The sequence below is a fragment of the Scyliorhinus canicula genome, chromosome 4 (genome assembly GCF_902713615.1).
Source record: "Scyliorhinus canicula chromosome 4, sScyCan1.1, whole genome shotgun sequence".
NCBI lineage: Eukaryota > Metazoa > Chordata > Chondrichthyes > Carcharhiniformes > Scyliorhinidae > Scyliorhinus > Scyliorhinus canicula.
The window spans coordinates 231,247,672-231,272,088 of NC_052149.1; the positions used below are offsets into that span (position 1 = coordinate 231,247,672).

Here is a 24,417-nt window from a genome sequence, read left to right on the forward strand (position 1 = left end):
GCTAGGGCTGGAGGAGATTACAGAGATAGGGAGGGGTGAGGTGATTGGAATTTGATTTTGAGTTCAGACACAGGCAGCAGAGTTTTGAATGATCTCGAGCGCACCGACGCTGGTTGATGGGAAGCTGGCCAGGGGAGCGTCGAACATGGGAGAAAATGTGTTTGAAATAAGATGCTTATTACCATCTGATGATCTAACCCCCGGCTGTGGCGAACTCACACCTCTGTTCATTTGCTACCTGAATATGTCAAGATATTTTACAATTCAGTCACTCTTCAGTGATGGTATATGAAATAAAGAACTTGCATTTAAATAGCACCTTTCACCACGTCAGGATGTCCCAGCAGACTTTGTGGTGAAGTATCTTTCAAAGTGTTGAAATTTTGCAAATGCAGCAGCCAATTAGCACACAGCAAGCTCCCACACACACAGCAACGAATAGGGGGTGATTGAAGGATTTTTAATTCCTTTGTGGGCCGTGATGGTCACTGGCAAGCCCAGCATTTGTTGCCCACTCCTAATCGCACTTGACAAGGTGGTGGCGAGCTGCCTTCTTGAGCCGCAGCAGTCCATGATGTGCAGGTACACCCACAGTGCTGTTAGGGAGGGAGTTCCAGGGTTTTGCCTCAGCGACAGTGAAGGAGCGGCCGATATATTTCCAAGCCAGGGTGGTGAGTGGCTTGGAGGGGAGCCTGCTGATGATGGAGTTCCCATGTGTCTGCTGCCCTCGTCCTCCAAGGCGGTAGAGGTGGCAGCACAGCAGGCAGAGAACTCGCCTGCTCTCCGAAACAGTGGCATGGGATCTTTCTGATCCCCCCCCCACCCCCCCCGTGAGGCACAGTCGTGTCAGTGTACAGATTTCATGGCGTGGGATTTCTGGGCTAGGGGTGGAGAGAGAGCAGCAGGAGTTTTGTTGACCTCCTGTGACCAGCTTCTGAAAAACACACTCTCAAACAGCAACCTCTACCTGGCAACCTGTGAGTCACGAGACACCCAATCAGAGATTTACTGGGTGTTTTGTGGGTGGGTGATGATATAAACAGTTGACAGAGCTGCGGGTGGTACCTGAACACACACACACATCTTTCACTCCCTCTCTCTGAGGAGGAATGTGTCCTCAAACTGCGGCATGTGTCAATGTTTAAAACAAGGCGATTCTCCAACCAGTATTTGCATTTCCTACTCTGCTATCTGCCTGGTCTATAATCACAGCTCCCTGTGCATTCATGGGAGCATCAGCGTCCCCTACTGGTGACGCTCATCCTCAACACTTGAAACAATTACCGTAAAATCCAGATCATGGCTTGCAGCTTCATAGACAAGTCGGCCACTCAATCTCACAGAGGCTTTCTGTGATTTCAAGATCCCAGACAGTGTGGGCTGCGGGACTGAGCCAGTGTTATAGGTTAAAGCTTTAATCGTAGAATTACACAGCACAAGAGGCTAAACACGGTAGCCAAGGGCGGCATGTGGCGCAGTGGTTAGCACTGGGCCTGTGGAGCTGAGGATCTGGGTTTGAATCCCAGCCCTGGGTCACTGTCCGTGTAGAGTTTGCACATTCTCCCCGTGTCTGCGTGGGTTTCACCCCCACAACCCAAAGATGAGAGAGAAAATGCTGGAAAATCTCAGCAGGTCTGGCACCATCTGTAGGGAGAGAAAAGAGCTAATGCTTCGAGTCCAGATGACCCTTTTTTCAAAGCTGACAGTCAGAGAATGAGGGGAATATTTATACTGTGGAGTGAGAATGAAAGATGAGTCATAGCCACAGAAACCCAGGGAAACCGGGTGCTAACGGCCACAGACATCACGGGGAAAGAGTGTTAATGGCAATCCCCAGAGAGAACAAAAGATTCGAAAGGTCAAATCAAAGGTCAAACCTTCAACCCAAAGAAGTGCTGGTTAGGTGGATTGGCCACGCTAAATTGCCCCTTAATTGGGAAAAAAAAAAATTACCTACTCTAAATTTAAAAAAAACACAGCAACCAGATTGCACAGCCAGGTCCCACAAACAGCAGTGCGGTAATAAACACCTAACCTGCTTTTTCTTTGTGATGTTAATTATTGCAGCACACTGTGGCGTAGCAAGGTGGCACAGTGGTTAGCACTGCGACCTCACAGCTCCAGGGACCCAGGTTCGATTTGTTCTCCCCGTGTCTGCGTGGGTGCCCTCTGGTTTCCTCCCACAGTCCAATGATGTGTAGGTTACGTGGATTGGCCATGATAAATTGCCACATATTGTCCAAGGATGTGCAGGTTAGGTGCACTTACGTAGGGTCATGGAGATCTGGTGGGGGAGTGGGCATATAGGAGTTCTCTTTCAGAGGGTCGGTGCAGACTCGATGGGCTGAATGGCTTCCTTCTGCACAATTGCAGCAAGACATCCCTGCTCCTGTACTCAAATCCTCTCGCTATGAAAGCCAACATACCATTTGCCTTCTTTACCACCTGCTGCACCTGCACGCTTACCTTCAGTGACTGGTGTACGAGGGCACCCAGGTCTCGTTGCACATTCGCCTCTCCTAATTTATGGCCATTCAGATAATAGTCTGCCATCTCATTTTTGCTACCAAAGTGGATAACGTAACATTTATCGAAATTATACTTCATCTGTCACTCATTTGCCCACTCACTCAACTTGTTCAAATCACACTGAAGGATCTCTGCATCCTACTCACAGCTCACACTTCAACCTAGCTTTGCGTCATCTGAAAATTTTGAGATATTACATTTTGTTCCCTCATCTAAATCATTTATAGTGTAAATAGCTGGGGTCCGAGCAGTGATTCCTGCGGTACCCCACTAGTCACTGCCTACCAGGATGGTAGCACAAGTGGATAGCACTGTGGCTTCACAGTGCCAAGGTCCCAGGTTCGATTCCCCGCTGGATCACTGACTGTGCGGAGTTTCCTCCGGGTGAGTTTCCTCCGGGTGGGTTTCCTCCGGGTGCTCCGGTTTCCTCTCACTGTCCAAAGACGTGCCGGTTAGGTGGATTGGCCATGATAAATTGGCCTTGATGACCAAACACGTTAAGAGGGGTTATTGGGATAGGGTGGAAGTGAGGGCTTAAATGGGTCAGTGCAGACTCGATGGACTGAATGGCCTCCTTCTGCACTGTATGTTCTATCACTTGGAAAAAGATCTGTGTATTCCTAGTCTTTATTTCCTGTCTGCCAACCAGTTTCCTATCCATCTCAATACACTACCCCTAATAAGAACATAAGAACATAAGAACTAGGAGCAGGAGTAGGCCATCTGGCCCCTCGAGCCTGCTCCGCCATTCAATTAGATCATGGCTGATCTTTTGTGGACTCAGCTCCACTTTCCGGCCCGAACACCATAACCCTTAATCCCTTTATTCTTCAAAAAACTATCTATCTTTACCTTAAAAACATGTAATGAAGGAGCCTCAACTGCTTCACTGGGCAAGGAATTCCATAGATTCACAACCCTTTGGGTGAAGAAGTTCCTCCTAAACTCCGTCCTAAATCTACTTCCCCTTATTTTGAGGCTATGCCCCCTAGTTCTGCTGTCACCCGCCAGTGGAAACAACCTGCCCGCATCTATCCTATCTATTCCCTTCATAATTTTAAATGTTTCTATAAGATCCCCCCTCATCCTTCTAAATTCCAACGAGTACAGTCCCAGTCTACTCAACCTCTCCTCATAATCCAACCCCTTCAGCTCTGGGATTAACCTAGTGAATCTCCTCTGCACACCCTCCAGCGCCAGTACGTCCTTTCTCAAGTAAGGAGACCAAAACTGAACACAATACTCCAGGTGTGGCCGCACTAACACCTTATACAATTGCAACATAACCTCCCTAGTCTTAAACTCCATCCCTCTAGCAATGAAGGACAAAATTCCATTTGCCTTCTTAATCACCTGTTGCACTTGTAAACCAACCTTCTGTGACTCATGCACTAGCACACCCAAGTCTCTCTGAACAGCGGCATGCTTTAATATTTTATCGTTTAAATAATAATCCCATTTGCTGTTATTCCTACCAAAATGGATAACCTCACATTTGTCAACATTGTATTCCATCTGCCAGACCCGAGCCCATTCACTTAACCTATCCAAATCCCTCTGCAGACTTCCAGTATCCTCTGCACTTTTCGCTTTACCACTCACCTTAGTGTCATCTGCAAACTTGGACACATTGCCCTTGGTCCCCAACTCCAAATCATCAATGTAAATTGTGAACAATTGTGGGCCCAACACGGATCCCTGAGGGACACCACTAGCTACTGATTGCCAACCAGAGAAACACCCATTTATCCCAACTCTTTGCTTTCTATTAATTAACCAATCCTCTATCCATGCTACTACTTTACCCTTAATGCCATGCATCTTTATCTTATGCAGCAACCTTTTGTGTGGCACCTTGTCAAAGGCTTTCTGGAAATCCAGATATACCACATCCATCGGCTCCCCGTTATCTACTGCACTGGTAATGTCCTCAAAAAATTCCACTAAATTAGTTAGGCATGACCTGCCTTTTACGAACCCATGCTGCGTCTGCCCAATGGGACAATTTCTATCCAGATGCCTCGCAATTTCTTCCTTGATGATAGATTCCAGCATCTTCCCTATTACCGAAGTTAAACTCACTGGCCTATAATTTCCTGCTTTCTGCCTACCTCCTTTTTTAAACAGTGGCGTCACGTTTGCTAATTTCCAATCCACCGGGACCACCCCAGAGTCTAATGAATTTCGGTAAATTATCACTAGTGCATCTGCAATTTCCCTAGCCATCTCTTTTAGCACTCTGGGATGCATTCCATCAGGGCCAGGAGACTTGTCTACCTTTAGCCCCATTAGCTTGCCCATCACTCCCTCCTTAGTGATAACAATCCTCTCAAGGTCCTCACCTGTCATAGCCTCATTTCTATCAGTCGCTGGCATGTTATTTGTGTCTTCCACTGTGAAGACCGACCCAAAAAATCTGTTCAGTTCCTCAGCCATTTCCTCATTTCCCATTATTAAAACTCCCTTCTCATCCTCTAAAGGACCAATATTTACCTTAGCCACTCTTTTTTGTCTTATATATTTGTAAAAACTTTTACTGTCTGTTTTTATATTCTGAGCAAGTTTACTCTCATACTCTATCTTACTCTTCTTTATAGCTTTTTTAGTAGCTTTCTGTTGCCCCCTAAAGATTTCCCAGTCCTCTAATCTCCCAGCAATCTTTGCCACTTTATATGCTTTTTCCTTCAATTTGATACTCTCCCTTATTTCCTTAGATATCCACGGCCGATTTTCCCTCTTTCTTCCGTCCTTCCTTTTTGTTGGTATAAACCTTTGCTGAGCACTGTGAAAAATCGCTTGGAAGGTTCTCCACTGTTCCTCAACTGTTCCACCATAAAGTCTTAGCTCCCAGTCTACCTTAGCTAGTTCTTCTCTCATCCCCTTGTAATCTCCTTTGTTTAAACACAAAACACTAGTATTTGATTTTACTTTCTCACCCTCCATCTGTATTTTAAATTCCACCATATTGTGATCGCTCCTTCCGAGAGGATCCCTAACTATGAGATCATGAATGAATCCTGTCTCATTACACAGGACAAGATCTAGGACCGCTTGTTCCCTCGTAGGTTCCATTACATACTGTTCTAGGAAACTATCGCGGATACATTCTATAAACTCCTCCTCACGGTTGCCTTGACCGACCTGGTTAAACCAATCGACATGTAGATTAAAATCCCCCATGATAACTGCTGTACCATTTCTACATGGATCAGTTATTTCTTTGTTTATTGCCTGCCCCACCATCTCGTTACTATTTGGTGGCCGATAGACAACTCCTATCAGTGACTTTTTCGCCTTACTAATCCCATGTGCTTTAATGTTACACGCTTACCTCTTATGTGGGACTTTGTCAAAAGCTTTCTGAAAGTCCAAATAAATCATATCTACTGGCTCCCCTTCATCAACTCTAATAGTTACATCCTCGAAGAATTCCAATAGATATGTTGAACATGAATTCCCTTTCATGTGTCCATACTGATTCTGCCCAATCTGTCACTGCTCTCCAAGTGCTTGGCTATAAAATCTCTGATAATGGATTCTAGAATTTTGCCCATTACTGAGATCAGGTTTACTGGTCCATACTGGGAGGTAGAGAGAGAACAGGAAACTATTGACCAGTGAGGCTAACATCGATAGTAGGGAAGTTGCGAGAATCAATTATCAAGGATTTCATATGACAGCATTTGAAAAGCAGTGGTATAATTAGACAAAGTCAGCGCGGATTTACAAAAGAGAAATTATGCTTGACAAATGTACTGGAATTCTTTGGAAGATGTAATTAGTCGAGTTGACCAGGGAGAAACCGGGATGACTTTCAGAAGGCTTTCAACAAGGGCTCATATAGCAGATTATTATGTGAAGTTAAAGCATGTGGGGCTGCAGTACTGAAAGCTGGTTAGCAGACAGGAAGCGAAGAGTTGGAATAAATGGGTCTTTTTCCACTTGGTAGGCAGGGTAGATTCAGGATTAAACGGGGTGGATTCAGAAAGAATGTTTCCGATGGTGGGGGAAGTCCAGAATTGAGACTGAGGTGAAGAGACATTTCTTTAACCAGAGAGTGGTGAATCTGTGGAATTCACCACCACAGAAGGTAGTTGGGGCCAAAGCGTTGTGTGATTTCTAGAAGGAATTAGATATCGCTCTTGGGGCTAAAGAGATCATGGGATATTGGAGGGGGGGGGGGGGGGGGGGAAGGCTGGATCAAATTAAATTTGTTGAGCAGCCATGATCATAATGAATGTCTGTTAAGTAATGGGTTAAGAGACATTCCAAGTAGCTGACTCATTTATGTTAAGTATCCAATAATTGACACTGACATGTAAAGGGGCTTCAGGTGGCCTTGGGGTCGGGTGATGTGATGTTAAGAGTTTTGTGCAGAGTCTGTTAAAGTGAAATAAAGGTGTTGGTGAAAAGCTGAACTTTTGACTCTTTACAACAGCAGCTAAATGTCTAACAAATGGGAGCAGAAGATAGTTGCTGTGCAAATGTGAAGACCAAACTAAGGAGTGGGTGAGAAGAAAAAAACAAAGCAAAGGTATATGGCGGAACCCAGGATAAAGATGGCCGGATATGACTATCCTCCCTTATTTTCTGAAGGGGATCGTACAACCAATGGAGAAGTGCAGTAGTTATGTGGACTAAGGTAACTGCCTTGGGAAAGAGAAAACAAGGTACGGCATTGGCTTTCTCTACCTTATGACAGTAAAATCCAGAGCAGAGTGTTTTCTGAGCCAGAATTGGAAGAGTTAGACTCAGAAGAAGGTCTGCAGGCTCTCTTACTTTATATGGATAAGATTTATAAGAAGGATGATTTGTTAAATGCATATGAAGCATGGTCAGATTTTGATAGGTTCTGGAAATATTGAAGACTATATAATGGAATTTGGCAGACTATATAAAAGGCTGCAGAAACACAACCTGGAATTTCCAGTCTGTGTTGGCCTTTAAATTACTTGACTGTGCTAGAGTGGGCAACATGGATAGGCTCCTGGCTTTGACAGGACTTCAGTTTGCGGATAAGGATACCGTATTCGATCAGATGACAGAAGCTTCCAAGAGGTTTCTGGGGAAACATTCCATTCCGATGGCTCTCATGACCCAAACATGTCAGTCTGCAATAAAGCAGAATATGGAAGATACACTACTAACAGGATGGCTAAATCGTACGGCTACAAACAGGTTTCAAGACTATACAAGATCGGGACCCAGAAATTATGAAAACAGAAACCCAGTTAGAACCTACAATAGGAAGATGAACCCCAGAAATGCACAAGGCACGATAAATCGATGTTTTCGATGGGACTCAATACCATTATGCTTTCAACTGTCCAACACGTTATAATAGTGTTTGAAGCGACACATGACACGGAAGAGTCAGAAGAGGAAAAAGGCATTCAGGGGAGGGAGTCAAGACAATCGATTGGGAACACAAAGTTCAAAAATGGAGGGCACAGAAACACAGTGCCAGTTCAGATAGTACATCGGATAGTGAACAGGTCCACAGGAAAAGGTTGAGAACTATTGAAAGAACATCCCACAGCACAAGGGAAAGATCAAGCAGTGGCAGTACAGAACAAGATACCAGATGGGAGGGGGGACGTAGTTTCTCAAAATCTTGGAACATGAGTAAGACTACAAATACTAACGAGTATAAGCCCACATGCACGTGAGATTTTGGTGGCTTCCAATAAATTAGATGAAAAAGTTATCAGCAAGAACTGCATAGAGTGAATTTGGGGTATTCACGGAAGTACCGAATAGGGGACATAGAACTCTATCCCACAGATGGAGTTGCATGGAAAAGGTTCTTCTGGATGGATCTGAATGAAAAGGCAAAGGCGAGGGTTGTGGCAAGGGGATTTGAAGAAAACTTAGATCAGGATTTAAGGGTAGATTCACCTCCGACAGGAAAGGTTATTTTAAAGATCTTCTTGCCTCTATTAGCCACAAAGGCATGGGAATGCAAATCTATAGATATAAAAGCTGCCTTTTTGGAGGGGCATCAGCTTCAGACATTTTTCTCAGTCCTCCTAAAGAGGTAGTTAACACAGAAGGGGTACTCTGGAATTTGAAGAAATGTGTATATGGATTGAATGATGTGTCTGGAGTCTGGTACTTTTCAGTGTCAGTTTTGTTAAAAGTTAGGCTGTTGCCAGTTGAAAGCAGATCCGGCGATGTTTTACTAGCACTATAAAGGAAATCTTTCTGCCATCTTTATGATGCATGTTATTTTTTGCAGGGTGGGACTAGTGATTTCGAAGCTATCGTAATCTCTGGTTCAAGGAAAGAATTCAGGGTTGAAAGTCAGGCTTCCGGTGCATTCAAATCGGACAGGCTAAGTTAGGGGCAACTTAACGTCAGCAATCTTATTTGGAAAGCATCAGCCCAATAGCAATTAGTCGTGGCTGGGTTTCACAAAAAGATGCAATAGTTTCAAAGATGGAAAAAGAGCAACTGCGAAGTTAAATTGGGCAACTGAATTAGTTAGGTAGACTAGACCGGATGTGAGTTTTGATGGCTTGATGAGTTGTGTACAAAAATGAATGATCCCAAAGTGGAAGACAAAATAAGAGCAAATAAAGCGTTGGTCAAACTAAAAATGCAGGTGTGTTTTGAGGTGACCGTAGGCACTTGAAACTCCAGTTTATTGTGACGTGTCCTATGCAAATTTATGTGATGGGGTTTCAAGCGCAGGTTTTATAATTTTCCTTTTGGGGAACAATGGTAAATGTTGCCCTCGTGTGGAAAACAAATAAAGTAAGGAGTGGTCACAAGCACTTTGACTGCTGAGACGTCGAGCCTTGTAGAGGCGGTGGATATGGCCTTTTATATATCTGATATTGACAGAAATTTGGGGATTAGGGTAATATACCTATTGAAGGTCACTGACAATAAATCCCTGTGGGGAAAATGTGCACTCTATAATAGACACTGCAAGTTTGAAGCAGATGTTGGACAGAGGGGAGATAGCAAAAATTAAATGGGTTGACAGTAGCTATCAATTGTCAGACTGTTTTACAAAGAGGGGCTAGCTCACAGAAACATTTGGATATTGTTAATGAAGGGCACCTGTTTCTGTGACTTTTTCTTTCTTCCAAAAATGAAAAAAAGGAGGGGGGAAATTGCTTGTTTTTGAGTTTCTTATAATTTTGTTTTCACCTAATTTTTTTTCTCCAAGGGGAGACTGTTAAGTAATGGGTTAAGAGACATTCCAATTACCTCATTTATGTGAGTATCCAATAATTGACACTGATATGTAAAGGGGCTTCAGGTGGCCTTTGTGTCAGGTGATATAAATTTTGTGCAAAGTTCGTAGTAAATTACAGGTGTTTATGGAAAAGCAGAACTTTATACAACAGCAGCTAAACGTCTAACATTCAGTGATGGCAATATCATTGTCAATGCGGGATGGCCAAAGGACGATTCAGGGCAATTCTCCACATTGCCAGGTCAGGTGGGCACCAGCGTTGTAGCTGTACTGGAACTTGGAAGATGACATGGCTAGTTCTGGATCACAAGTCTTTAGTACTATTGCCAAGACGTAGTTAAAAGCCAGTATCGAGTGCCTTCAGGCGCATCAGCACTGTCCTCCCAAACACCAATAGGAAAAATTATCAGAAATAAAAATGGGAAAAGTCGGGTTTGGTCGTGTTGCTTGGGACACAAGGAAGAATCCATGTTAGAATAAAACAGCATCTGTCCAAACCACCATGAGCCACTGAAACATGTAAACAGGGCCCAGGATTGAAATATATACACAGCTGAGGCAGCACGGTGGCGCTGTGGTTAACATTGCTGCCTCAGGGCGCCAAGGTCCCATGTTCGATCCCAGCTCTGGGTCACTGTCCATGTGGAGTTTGCACATTCTCCCCGTGTTTGCATGGGCCTCAACCCCCCCCCCCCCCCCCCCCCCCAACCCAAAGATGTGCAGTGTAGGTGGATTGGCCTAATGGAAAAATTGAATTGGGTACTCTAAATTTATTTTAAAGAAATATATACACAGCTTCGCCAGACCAATCAATAAGAAATAAAATACATTTAATGGGCATTCAGCCCTACAAGCATGCTCCACTACTGATCACAAAAAACTCGACGCCTCTTCTTCAAAATTGTGGTTACGGGATCTTTCCGGTCTTGAGAGGGCCTGGTGTTTAACTTCTCATTTGAAAGAGCGAAACTCTTGACTGTGCAGCATCATCTCAAGTACCCGGGACGCTTAAATCAGCCCCACCGGATTTCCAAACAGGGTGCACCAGAGATATAAACAGAACAAACCTCAGTGATCAGTAGAACTCTTTTTATTAGTTATACTGGCACATACAGAAAACATTTACAAACGGCGACCTCTGCGACCTCCCTTTCTGCGAGTGCTGTCTGACGGAATGGGGGTGACATCCTCTGTCAGAACAAAAAAAACACAAGTCAGACAAAGCAAGTAGACCAGGCACTGCGCAGGGCAGAGAGAATACGGACTGCACTGGGTAACACCAACTGCACTGCCTAGCTTCTAAATATTTTGACTTGTCGGGCCATACCAACGCTGATTAGCCATTCAGCCCATCCCCCAAAATACTTGCATTATTTCCACACCTCTTTATCCTCAACTACCTCTGGGGTACAGCGTCTAAGTGGTTATAATGAACAAGAAATCCAGAGCTCAATTCAGTCGTCACCATGAACTTTTGAATCCCAGATTATTCTTATGAGCTGCCCAGTTCCTCGGTGCTGCCGTAGAGATTTGACTTTGCGCATCGGGTTCACTTGTCCAGGCGTTTGGGCCGCAATTTAGGATCTGATGACATGTTTCTGAAGCCTCAATTCCTTCTAGTTATCCAATTCTGCTAACATTTTCTCCATGGGGCAAACACTGGCACATCCAGAGTGAATCAGTGCCAAATGATTTGCTGTTCTTGTCCTGTCAGACGCTACACTTGACTCAGTTCCACACTAGCTTGGTTTGGCTCTAGAACGTCACGGAGTCATATTAAACAAAAGGTGGCCCACCATATTTGCAGAGCAACTACAGGCGGGGTAAAAATGGCCATCCTTTGGCTGTGGCAGTGGGTGACTTGGGAGGTGAAGGTTTTCCTGTAACATTGCTGGTCTTGTCTTTTTCCTGAAGGGAGAGGCGCTGTTGAAGCAATCTTGGCGCGTCACTGACTCGGTGCCAGTCAGGAGACACGACACTGGCAAGTGCAACCACCTCGACGCACCTGACTCAACCCACTGGGTATTGAAAGCCAGAGTAGTCCCACTCCTGTGCTCAACACATTTTACAGAATTGGTTCCACCAGCTTATTCGAAACATTTGTACGTGACCAAGCGTCCCTGTCAGCCGGGGGGTGCTGGACTGACAAGGATAGTATGAAACGTGTTCCTCTCTGCAGGGGGAACGACATCGACAGCACTGAGCAGCCGCGACGTAACTTATCCTGCACTTCACCCGTCTTTATGCATACCACAGGTATTATGTTCTACCAGTAAACATCGAAGGACATGGGGATAATGACTCACCGATCCGGCCAATTTTCATCCCAGATCGAGCCAGGGCCCTCAGGGCTGACTGGGCACCGGGTCCAGGGGTCTTAGTCCTGCAAAGAAATTTTTAAAAGCTCTGCGTTAGTCACAGGGTGATACAACCCACTGACTGATGAGTTCCAAACAATAGCAAACCCCAAACACCATGACAACTCATGTGTTTGGATCCTTCACTGCCTGGTTTGTTCAGTTCAAAATGGCTGCTCGCAACACACAAATCTCACAGACGGCCAAGTCCTAAAACAGAACACAGCCACATCTGGAGTACGGCATGCAGCTGTGTCCCCTCATAAAGATGGTAGCTCTGAGAAGGTTCACTACATTGATTCCTGGGTTAAAGGGGCACATTAGGGGGAAAGCTTGAGGAGGGTGAGCCAACGTTATGTGCAGGTTGATGGGGTTACAGAGATAGGGCAAGGGAGTGGGCGCAGGTAGAATGATCTTTCAGAGAGTCAGTGCAGACTGACCAAATGACCGCCCTCTGCACTGTAGGAATTCTATGATTCGACATTCACTGCAGATTTTTTAGAACATTTGAGAGTTGACAATGTAGATACTGGAAGGGGAATATAGAACCAAGGGGGATAGTTTCAGAATGGGTGATGGTGGTGAGAGAGAGAGAGAGAGAGAGAGAGAGAGAGAGAGAGAGAGAGAGAGAGAGAGAGAGAGAGAGGAGAGAGAGGAGAGAGAGAGATAGAGAGAGAGAGAGAGAGAGAGAGAGAGAGAGAGAGAGAGAAATCTTCCATTGAAGAGGAATTTATTTTCTCAAGAGGATAGCGAATCGAAACGAGTGGAAGCTGGGTCATCGAGTAAGTTCGAAGCAGAGACAGATATGTTTATTAGTGGATTCCAGGTAGAGGAAAGCAGGCAGAAAAGTGAATTGAGGCCAAGATCATAGAACATACAGTGGAGAAGGAGGCCATTCGGCCCATCGAGTCTGCAACGACCCACTTAAGCCATCATTTCCACCTTGCACCCATAACCCCTCCTAACCTTTTTTGGTCACTAAGGGCAATTTATCATGGCCAATCCACCTAACCTTTACGTCTTTGGACTGTGGGAGCAAACCAGAGGAAACCCGCTCAGACACGGGGAGAACGTGCAGACTACGCACAGACAGTGACCCAGCAGGGAATTGAACCTGGGACCCTGGCGCTGTGAAGCCACAATGCTAATCACTTGTGCTACCGTGCTGTCCAAGATCAGGTCAGACATGATCTCACTGAATAGAGATTAGATTGACGGAGCTGTCTGGCGCGTACTCTCATTTCTATTTCTCAAGTTCTCACTGCGCCGTAACATGAAATACGGGGATCTTTTTGAAACAAGTTTGTAACTTTAAGAAACTGCATTTATATGAAGACTTCCAGATGTCCCAAAACACGTGTAGCCAATCAAGAGTGCTTTTTAAAAATATATACAGCACCCAATTATTATTTTTTCCAAGGGGCAATTTAGCGTGGCCAATCCACCCAACCTGCACATCTTTGGGGTGTGGGGGTGAAACACGCGCATACAATGTGCAAACTCCACACACTGACCCGGGACCGGGATTCGAACCCGGGTCCTCAGCGCCGCAGTCCCAATGCTATCCACTGCACTACTTTTATAGCGCGGTCATTATTTACCCGACCGATAACCGTACTGGGATTGTCAGCCTGGATCACATATCAGATTTCTGGAGCGCAACTTAAACCCACAAGTAGAACAGGAGCAGCTACAGTAAATAGAAAAAAGTCTGGAAATACTGTGGCGAGAGAATGAGAGTTTAATTCGTTCTGATGAAAGGTCGTTCTCTCTCCACAGATGCTGCCTGACCTGCTGGGTATTTCCAACTCTGTTTTCACTTAAAGCCATGATTGCAGAGACAGTACAACCTGAATCATGACTGGTGTTAGAGAAAACTGAAAGAAAAGGAGGGAATCTCACAAAAGTTGGCACTACTGAAGGTGGCTTCTCACACCAGCTCAGCAAATCACAGAACTGTTACAGCACAACCATTTGGCCCATCGTGCATTCACTGGCTCGCCAGACAAGCAATTTGCCCAGTGTCATTTTCTCATCTTCTCCCCATGAGCTGGCACATTATTCCTTTTCAAACAATAGTCTAACTCCTTTTTGAGTGCCGCCAATAAATAAGCCTCCACTATATCCTCAGGCAGTACAGTGTATTCCAGACCGTAGCCGCTCACTGCTTGAAAAAGTTGCTCCTCTTGTCGACAGCTCCAACAATGCAGTTTTAAACGTTTGTACGTGACCAAGCGTCCCTGTCAGCCGGGTTGTGCTGGACTGACAAGGATAGTATGAAACGTGTTTATTTCTGCAGGGGGAACGACATCGACAGCACTGAGCAGCTGCGACATAACTTATCCTGCACTTTACCCAGAGCACTTGCTGTAATCTTTGGTGTACTGATTATTTACGGTATCCGTGGTACATCCCTTACACCCCAAATCATTGCTTAAAACCCCCGTTAGGTGGCATCTGTTGTCACATCACCTGATGTGACATTTCATGTCAAGATTGAAAACAGTATCTGTATTTCAGTAACACACAATTATATTGTCCACCTTCACCATCTCCGCGCCCCTTCAAACAACGAACAAGCTCTGACCTGTTGCCTCCAGTGGCGCGCAGTTTGATGTGTAGTGCGGTGATGCCCAACTCCTTGCATCTCTGAGAGACGTCCTGAGCAGCCAACATGGCAGCGTAGGGGGAGGACTCGTCTCTGTCTGCCTTCACCTTCATACCCCCAGTGACACGGCAGATGGTTTCCCTGTGGCAAAAGACAACCCGGTCACAAACAGAGGAGAATGCAGTCATTTAAAGCTGGACACAATAAAAACACCTGCTTCACGGAGTGAACCTTCGTCTGGGCCATGTGCAGAAACTGTCCCGTTATTTGCCTTTTAAAGTGCTCTTGAGAAAAATCAGGAATGGTAAATTTATTCAGCAGATTTCTTTGCCTGTGAGCTGTGGTGACCTCCTGATGGGAAACTAACAAAGGTTCCTGAGGCAACAACTTTCTAATCGATGACCACTACCACCTGGAAAGACATGAGCAGCAGATACCAGGGAACCCCACCACCTGGAGGTCCCCTCCAAGTCGCTCACCACCCTGACTTGGAAATATATGAAATTAAAATCGCTTATTGTCACAAGTAGACTTCAAATGAAGTTGCTGTGAAAGGCCCCTAGTCACCACATTCCGGCGCCTGTTCGGGGAGGCTGGTACGGGAATTGAACACGCGCTGCTGGCCGTGGTCTGCTTTACAAGCCAGCTGTTTAGCCGAAGGTGCTAAATCAGCCCCATATCAGCCATTCCTCATCTCTGGATCAAAATCCCGGAACTCCCTCCCTAACAGCACTGTGGATGTACTTACACCACATGGACTGCAGCAGTTCAAGGTGGCAGCTCAATGCCACTTTCTCAAGGGCAATTAGGGCTGGGAAATAAATGTTGGCCTCACCAGCAAATCCCACAGCCCATAAATGAATAAAAGAAAAGGTTGCAGCTCAGTATCACTTTCACCCTGATGTGATTAAGCACAGAGCAGACACTAGCCAATTCACCCGCGTCGAACTGAGGGATCCCAGATCGTCAGTTGCTTCAAGTTATCTTAGTGACAGGACCCCCACAGCCTGGCTCCAGCCGTCACCTGCAATCCAAACGCACTAAGGGTCACAGTGGTAATCGCGACCCACTGCCACCTCAGACATGCTGGTCTAACGTGCTTCCCGAGGTAATGATCAGTTAACAAGTGAAAATTAATTTTAACAGTGCAGTGGACAGTAAGTGGATTCTAGGCCAACAAGGCTCGAGTGTCTGGATGGTTTGTACGTGACCAAGCGTCCCTGTCAGCCGTGGGGATGCTTGACTGACAAGGATAGTATGAAACGTGTTCCTTTCTGCAGGGGGAACGACATCGACAGCACTGAGCAGCTGCGACATAACTTATCCTGCAGCCTAGAGCTTTCTGCAATCTAGGAGGTTATTGCTCACACGAGAAGTTAACCAGGCCAATCTTTGCATTAATACACCACAAACGTCTGCTGGGAAAAGTTACAGACGTTTAGATTCTGAGAGGTATTGCTCAGCAGGATATTTCAACGACACCAACCCACCAGAGTACATCACCCAAGTGGTCATTATGATAGGGCTGGGTGCTGTGCTTGCTCGCTGCAGGGTCTCAAGGTCAGCTAACCGTACACTGTCCAGGGCTAAAATCTGAAACCTTTTGGGAATTTCACAGCACAGGAGGCCATTGTTTATGTTCTCTGAGAGACCTAGCCACAGTTCAACATCCTTGCAAATGTTTCCATTTCATATCTCTATCTAATTCTCTCTTGAAAGTCACTGAATCTGCTTATATCATTCTTTCGGATCACAACAGTTCCACCAGCTCTATCCACTCTTTCACTACGCAGTAAAGAGAAGGCCAAGTGATTGAGGGTGTTTAAGGTACAGTGATTAACTGTAAGACGGTCACAAATAAATCCAAATGAGGAATTCATGGAAATTCCTTTATTCCGAACGAGAATGTGACACAAACGAGGTAAGATGGATAAAATATACCGCAATAGGGCCAGATGGGAGGAGGCTCGAGTGGAACATAAACCAGCTGGCCTGAATGGTTTGCTTCTGTACTGTAAATTCTACACATGCACATTACCTGAAAGACAGTATCGGCAACAGTGCAGCACTGGATGTGCCAGCCAGGAGTTGGTGCTCACATCTGGGGCTGGTTCAGCACTGGGCTAAATCGCTGGCTTTTAAAGCAGACCAAGGCAGGCCAGCAGCACGGTTCAATTCCCGTACCAGCCTCCCTGAGCAGGCGCCGGAATGTGGAGACTAGGGGCTTTTCACAGTAACTTCATTTGAAGCCTACTTGTGACAATAAGTGATTTTCATTTCAGAGCGTGGCAGGGTGGAGATTTAATTGTCTCTAAGCACCAGAGGGCAAACATGGAACCAAGTAGACAAATCGCAAATTGTTACAGCGCAGGGGGCCATTCGGCCCATTGTGTCTGCCTCAGCTCACCAAAGCAATTCAGTGCTGCTCCCCTGTAAATGTATTGCTCCTTTAAGACAAGGCTTCACCTGGTGTGTATCCCACAGTGCTTACAAAGTAATTTTGTTTTAACTCCTACTTACTTGCCAGACAGATCTGTTACGTGAACAAAGGTATCGTTGAAGGAAGCAAAGATGTGGCAAACTCCGAATACATTCTCTCCCTCGGCCACCTGGGGTCCCAAGCTAATCACCTGCTCCTCTTTCTTTTCCTTGCCCTTACGAGGAGCCATTCTGAAAGGAAGGAAAGATCATCAATGCAACATGGACCCCATAATAGGACACAAAAATAGACGTTTATAGTTCTATTGCACCACTCTGGATCCCAGGACATCCCAAAGCACTTCAATGTAAGAAATGCACTCAGCACAGCTTTCCCACTGGACAGGACACATTGTTTGCATGGCTGACACCAGATTCCCAAAGCAAATCTCCACTCATATCTTTGATAAAGAGTCATCCGACTCGAAACGTTAGCTCTTCTCTCCCTACAGATGCTGACAGACTTGCGTAGGAAACCCTGGTCCGTGACTGCCCAAAATGGATACGGCTCGCTCATAAGAACTAGGAGCAGGAGTAGGCCACCTGGCCCCTCGAGTCTGCTCCGCCATTCAATGAGATCATGGCTGATCTTTTGTGAATTCAGCTCCACGCTCGGGGGTCGCGTAACTATTCAGGAAGACACCAAACGCACTTCATTGGGAGGTGCAGCTGAGGCATCAGAGGGGGAGCACAAAACTCCAAACAACCCTTCAATCACCACCTGCCCCACATGTGGCAGTGTTGGCACACTGGATTTAATCAATCATCACTGAATCCATTGAACCAGCACATCACCCTCCAATTGTGAAGGAGTCCCTCGGTACTGCATTGGAAGTGTCAGCCTAGGTTGAGGGCTCAATCTCTGGAGTGGGGCTTTAAGCAACAACCTTCTGACTCAAGAATCCTACCAACTTAGCCACAAGCGACAATTAAGAGAGAAAAATAACCAGCTCACCAACCAAGTGCCATCCATTTAGCAGCTCAGGTGATGCTGGTGAGGGATAACAGCAATAAGAGACTAACTCCCCACGCTAAACCAAACAGAATTAACAGGTTTGTACGTGACCAAGCGTCCCTGTCAGTCGTGGGGATGCTGGACTAACAAGGATAGTATGAAACGAGTTCCTTTCTGCAGGGGGAACGACATCGACAGCACTGACCAGCCGCGACGTAACTTATCCTGCACTTCACCCAGGAGCGCTTTAAACCAACTGCTTAGAATTAGAACACATTTAGTTAATTTTCACATTAACCCACGGGCAGCGTTCAGGGATCAGAGTGCGCAAGCCTGGGGCAGTTATGGAGGATTGCGGAATAAACGCACGGGCAGAACAAATGTCTCCCGTCCTGTTATTATTGTTCCCCATCGTGCCGGATCACTATCGATCTTTCAACCAGCATCACTAAAACACACTATCTGGTCACTCATCACAGTGGGGGCAGCACAGTGATTAGCACTGCTACCTCACAGCACTAGGGACCCGGGTTCAATTCCTGCCTCGGGGGGGGACTGTGTTTCCCCTCCGGGTGCTCTGGTTTCCTCCCAGTCCAAAGGCGTGCGGATTGACCATGCTAAATTGTCCCTTGGGAGTGGGCCAAGGAGAGCTTTCAGAGGGACGGTGCAGATCCGACGGGCCAAACGGCCTCCTCCATGCTGCCCTGAGCGCTTGCTGGGCAGACAGGCTGCATTGTGGCTGAGTGCACTTTTAGCAGAATGTAAACCCTTACAGCACAGGGCAAGGCCACTCGGCCCACCACCAGCCTGTGCTACCCCCTCCCCTCAACAACCCCAAGGTTTCCTCCCAGTTTCTCTGCAAGGTTCCCATCGACTCTGCTCCCAGCGCCCTTCCCTGGAACCGCCTCATTCTCCGTCCTGCCCTGGGATGTGAAAGGTGCTATATAAATACAAACTCCCCAGCAGACTGCAGCCCGCCAGCCAGGGCAATTTCACCCGGTGCCCCGGGACTCTCCGTTCAGACCCAGTCCCCTCTCCCCATCAGGGACCCCACGCCTGCGGCCTAGCGCTTCCCGCCCGGCCGATATCATCGCCTTAAAACCAAAACCGCGATCCTTCCCGCCCGCCACCGTCAGGCGGGTGTCCCCCGGTCAGCGGGAGGGGGCCGATGACTCCGGATGGGCTGTTTCGGGGCGGATGGAGCCGGATTGCAGCCGCCGCACGAACCTTACCCGCCGCTCGCAGCAGAGCCAGAGCCGAAAAGAGAGGGTCAGAGGGCACGGCGCCCGCACATGCGCACGACCAGCTCCGCACATGCGCACAGCCAGCCCCGCACATACATCCCTTCAAGAACAAAAAGCTGAAGATTGAAACCCGCCTCGAAATATGGGTCCGAAACTCGGTCGGGTATTTTGTAAAATGTTAAATTGAACCGATTTTACCTTTCACTTTCTGCGCGTGCGCGGATAGGTACCTGACGTCATTATTCTGCTGTTGGCATGGTGACAGCTTCCATGGCAATGCCCCTTTACTGTTGGTCTGAGTCTATTCCAATTGTTTCACCTTTGCATCCCACCCAGGACTCCTTTTGCCATGGCCTGTGCTCCTCTGCCGACAGTAAAGGGCAGTCAAAGCGACACGGTGGCACAGGACTAGTAACCCAGAGGACGAGGCTAATGCTCTGGGCTCAAATTCCACCGCAGCAACTGGTGGAATTTAACCGCAATGAATAAAAGCTGGAATTGAAAACTTGTCTGAGTAATGGTGAAACTATCATCAGTTGTGACTTTTAAAAAAAAATCACTGAACAGAGAAAATACAGCACAGAACAGGTCCTTCGGCCCACGATGTTGTGCTGAACTTTTGTCCTAGATTAAGAACAAATTAATCTACACCCCATCATTCTACCGTAATCCATGTACCTATCCAATAGCCACTTGAAGGTCCCTAATGTTTCCGACTCAACTACTTCCACATGCAGTGCATTCCATGCTCCCACTACTCTTTGGGTAAAGAACCTACCTCTGACATCCCCCCCTATATCTTCCACCATTCACCTTAAATTTATGTCCCCTTGTAATGGTTTGTTCTACCCGGGGAAAAAGTCTCTGTCTACTCTATCTATTATCCAGATGTCCTTTAGGGAAGGAAATCTGCTGTCTCTACTTGAAATGAAATGAAAATCACTTATTGTCACGAGTAGGCTTCAATGAAGTTACTGTGAAAAAACCCTAGTCGCCACATTCTGGCGCCTGTTCAGGGAGGCTGTTACGGGAATCGAACCATGCTGCTGGCCTGCTTTCAAAGCCAGCGATTTAGCTCTGTGCTAAACAGCCCCTTTCTTGATCGGACCTACACATGACTCCAGACACACAGCAATATGCTTTACTTTTTTTTTAAAGATATTTTATAACGGGGCAGCATGGTGGCACAGTGGTTAGCATTGCTGCCTACGGCGCTGAGGACCCGGGTTCAAATCCTGGCCCTGGGTCACTGTCTGTGTGGAGTTTGCACATTCTCCCCGTGTCTGCGTGGGTTTCACCCCCACAACCCAAAGATGTGCAGGATAGGTAGATTGGCCACTCTAAATTGCCCCTTAATTGGAAAAAATAATTGGGTACTCTAAATTTATAAAAGAATCCAAAAAGAAAGATATTTTATAACAAACATATGCAATAACATCAATTCTACATCCACCAAAGCAAAGTACACAGTTTATACATTTTGTTCCCTTTTACTTAACCCCCCCCCCCCCCCCGCCCCCGACGAACAGCTCGCCAAATATTGCCATGAACGGCCTCTTTCGACCCCCTTACGGTGAATTTGATCTTCTCCAAGTGGATAAACTCAGAAATCCTCCAGCCAAGTCACAACCCCCGGTACCGTAGCCGACCTCCAATTCAAAATAATCCGTCGGCGGACAATCAGAGAGGCCAAGGCCATGACATAGAACATAGAACAGTACAGCACAGAACAGGCCGTTCGGCCCTCGATGTTGTGCCGAGCAATGATCACCCTACTCAAGCCCACGTATCCACCCTATACCCGTAACCCAACAACTCCCCCCCTTAACCTTGCTATTAGGACACTACGAGCAATTTAGCATGGCCAATCCACCTAACCCGCACATCTTTGGACTGTGGGAGGAAACCGGAGCACCCGGAGGAAACCCACGCACACACGGGGAGGACATGCAGACTCCACACAGTCAGTGACCCAGCCGGGAATCGAACCTGGGACCCTGGAGCTGTGAAGCATTTATGCTAACCACCATGCTACCGTGTTTCCCTCTGACATTGGCCTCCTTCCAATGACATTGGCCTCCTTCCTCTCCAGCAGCTCCGGCACCTCCGACACCCCAACAACCGCCACCGTGACATCTGGCTTCACCTCAACCCCTACTACCCTCGCTAGGGTCCCGAACACCGCCTCCCAATAGCTCTCCAACCCCTCGCATCCCCAGTTCATGTAGGCATGGATCACCGGGCCCCCGCCCACACTTCTTGCATCCATCCGTTACCCCGGAAACAAACCCACTCACCTGGTTCCGAATCACATGATCTCTGTGCACCACTTTAAACTGAATCAGGCTCATTCTTGCACAGAAGGTGGATGAGTTCATTCGTCACATCACGTGACACCGGAGTTCACATGCTATCTCCCTCTCCAGCTCCTCCCACTTCTGCTTGATCCTTTTTTACTAAATCCTTGCCCTGCTCTCCCAACCACCCATATATGTCCCCGATCCTGCCCTCCCCACCTCATCTGGAAGCAGCAGTTTCTCCAGTAGCGTGTACTCCGGTAATTCAGGAAACAAAGGCAGCTCCTTTCGTTCAGTACCTGAAATCAGTCCCCCTCGGTACCTCAAACCTCTCCTGCAATTCCTCCAGCCTCATAAACATCCCCTCTGAGAATATATCCCTGGCCTGCTCCAACCCTTCTTTCCTCCACCACCTATACACCCCATCCAGCATCCCCCTCCCGGCTGAAACCTATGATTCCCACACAATGGTGTCAGCACCGACATGTGGGCCAATTATAAAGTGCCTCCTCAACTGATTCCAGATCTTAAGGGTCGACTCCACCACCGGACTCCCCGTGTACTTCCTCAGAGCCAGCGGCAACGGGGCTGTCACCAGAGCCCTCTAACTCAAGCCCCTACAGGACTCCACCTCCAGCCTGATCCACTCTGTCTCCTCCCACCTCCCTCCACCCCACCATTGCCTCACCTGCTCCACATTCGCTGCCCAACAATAATGCATCAGGTTCGGGATTTCCAACCCCCTTCCTTGCCCCTGCCTTTGCAACAGAGCCCTCTTCACCCCCGGCACCTTCCCCACCCACACAAATTCGAGATTCGCACATCCATTTTCCGGGAAAAGGCTTTAGGGAAAGAAATCAGGTGGTTCTAAAACACCAACAGAAACCTTGGCAGCATGTTCATCTTCACCACCTGCACCTGCCCCGCCAATGTCAAGTGCAGCGAATCCCACCTCTTAAGGTCCACCTGACATCCTCCACCAACCCCGTCGGGTTCTACCGGTGCGTTGTGGCCCATTCCTGCGTCACCTAGATCCCCAGATACTGAAACCATTCCATTGCCCCCTTAAATGGCAGAGCCCCCAGGTTCGCCCCCTCACCCCGCACCATTCACCCGGAACACCTCACTTTTCCATATATATAATTTGTAGCTGATAAAGGCCCCAAACCTCTCCAACAAACCCATGATTCTAACCATACTCTCCAGCGGGTCCGACATGAACAGCAACAGGTCGTCCATGTACAGCGATACCCTGTGCTCCCTTCCCCCTCCTCACAATCCCCCACACCTCAGCCAAGGCCCAGAGGGCCATCGCCAAGGGCTCAATCGCCAATGCGATTAACAATGGCGACAGCGGGCAACCCTGCCTCATCCCCCTATACAACCCAAAATACCCCGAGCTCGACTCATTCATTTGCACACTTGCCGTGTGGGATGCATACAGCAATCGGACCAAACCTACCCAAAATCCTGTACAGATACCTCACTTTACCCTGCCAAAGGCCTTCTTGCCTCCATGGATACTATCACCTCTGGAACTCACCCCCCTGGCGGAGTCAAAATTACATTCAACAATCTCCGAATATTTCTGGTGAGCTGCCTCCCCTTCACAACACATGTTTGGTCCTCTGAAACTACCTCCGGCACAGACCCCTCCAGACTACACGCCAACACCTTTGCGAGGACTTTAACGTCCGAATTCAGCAGCGAAATGGGGACCCACACTGCATAGGGTCCTCCTTTTTCAGGGTCAGCGAAAACGATGTCTACCTTAGCCGGCACCTCTCCCTTTTCCACTGCTTCACTAAACATGCCCAACAGGTGGGGAGGGCCGGCTCCATTGCAAACTGCTTATAAACATCTGCCGGAAGCCATCCGGCCCCCTCACCTTCCCCGCCTGCATCCTACCGATACACGGCATCACCTCCTGAAACTCCAACAACTCTTCCAGCACCTGCCTCTTCCCTTCCTCCGACTCCTCCGGGAAATCCAACCCATCCGGGAACCACCCCAAATCCATCATCTCCCCCATCGGCTCTGCCCTGTACAGCCCCTCATAGAAGGCCTTAAATACCTCAGGTGGGCTTCTCCGTTAGCCTACGCTGAAATCGGGAAAGACGATTGAGCGGCGTACCGGTGCGGACACCAAAATCGTGGCAGGCGCCGATTTGACGCCAAAGCACCTCGACAGCGGCGTCAATGCGTGCTCGACCGCACGTACAATAAACTCCGTTTGCAGGGCAGCATGTGACACAGTGGTTAGCATTGCTGCCTATGGCGTTGAGGACCTGGGTTCAAATCCCGGCCCTGGGTCACTGTCCGTGACGAGTTTGGACATTCTCCCCGTGTCTGCGTGGGTTTCACCCCCACAACCCAAAGATGTGCAGGTTAGGTGGATTGGCCACTCGAAATTGCCCCTTAATTGGAAAAAGAAATAATTGGGTACTCTAAATCTATTTTTAGAAATAGACACCGTTTGCATGCCATTAGCGGGACTGACCCGGTATTCTCTGGGGCCTCCGCGATTCTCCGCCTCCGATGGGCCGAGTTCCTATTGGCATTGCTCACTTGTGATTTTAATAATAATAATCTTTATCATAACAAGTCGGCTTACATAAACACTGCAATGAAGTTACTGTGAAAAGCCCCTAGTTGCCACACTCCGGCGCCTGTTCGGGTACACAGAGGGAGAGTTCTGAATGTCCAATTCACCGAACAGCACGTCTTTCGGGACTTGTGGGA

The 24,417-nt window shown here is 47.4% G+C and overlaps 1 protein-coding gene across 1 annotated transcript; it reads right to left on the reverse strand.

The window, feature by feature from the left end:
• Window positions 1-10,808: 10,808 nt before the first annotated feature.
• Window positions 10,809-19,518, reverse strand: rps14 (ribosomal protein S14). The gene is made up of 5 exons (XM_038796231.1): window positions 19,367-19,518; window positions 17,222-17,371; window positions 14,681-14,842; window positions 12,043-12,119; window positions 10,809-10,926 (listed from the first exon to the last, which is right to left on the reverse strand). Exons 2-5 carry the CDS (start codon window positions 17,368-17,370, stop codon window positions 10,859-10,861), a joined length of 456 nt encoding a protein of 151 aa, XP_038652159.1. The 5' UTR covers window position 17,371; window positions 19,367-19,518; the 3' UTR covers window positions 10,809-10,858.
• Window positions 19,519-24,417: the final 4,899 nt, after the last annotated feature.

Coding starts and splice junctions, on each gene's coding strand:
- rps14 (XM_038796231.1), bottom strand. CDS start 17,370: ATGGCTCCTCGTAAGGGCAAGGAAAAGAAAGAGGAGCAGGTGATTAGC. Junction 14,843..17,221: donor GTAACAGATCTGTCTGGCAA/GTAAGTAGGAGT, acceptor CTTTTGCCACAG/GGAAACCATCTGCCGTGTCA. Junction 10,927..12,042: donor GATGAAAATTGGCCGGATCG/GTGAGTCATTAT, acceptor TTGTTCTGACAG/AGGATGTCACCCCCATTCCG.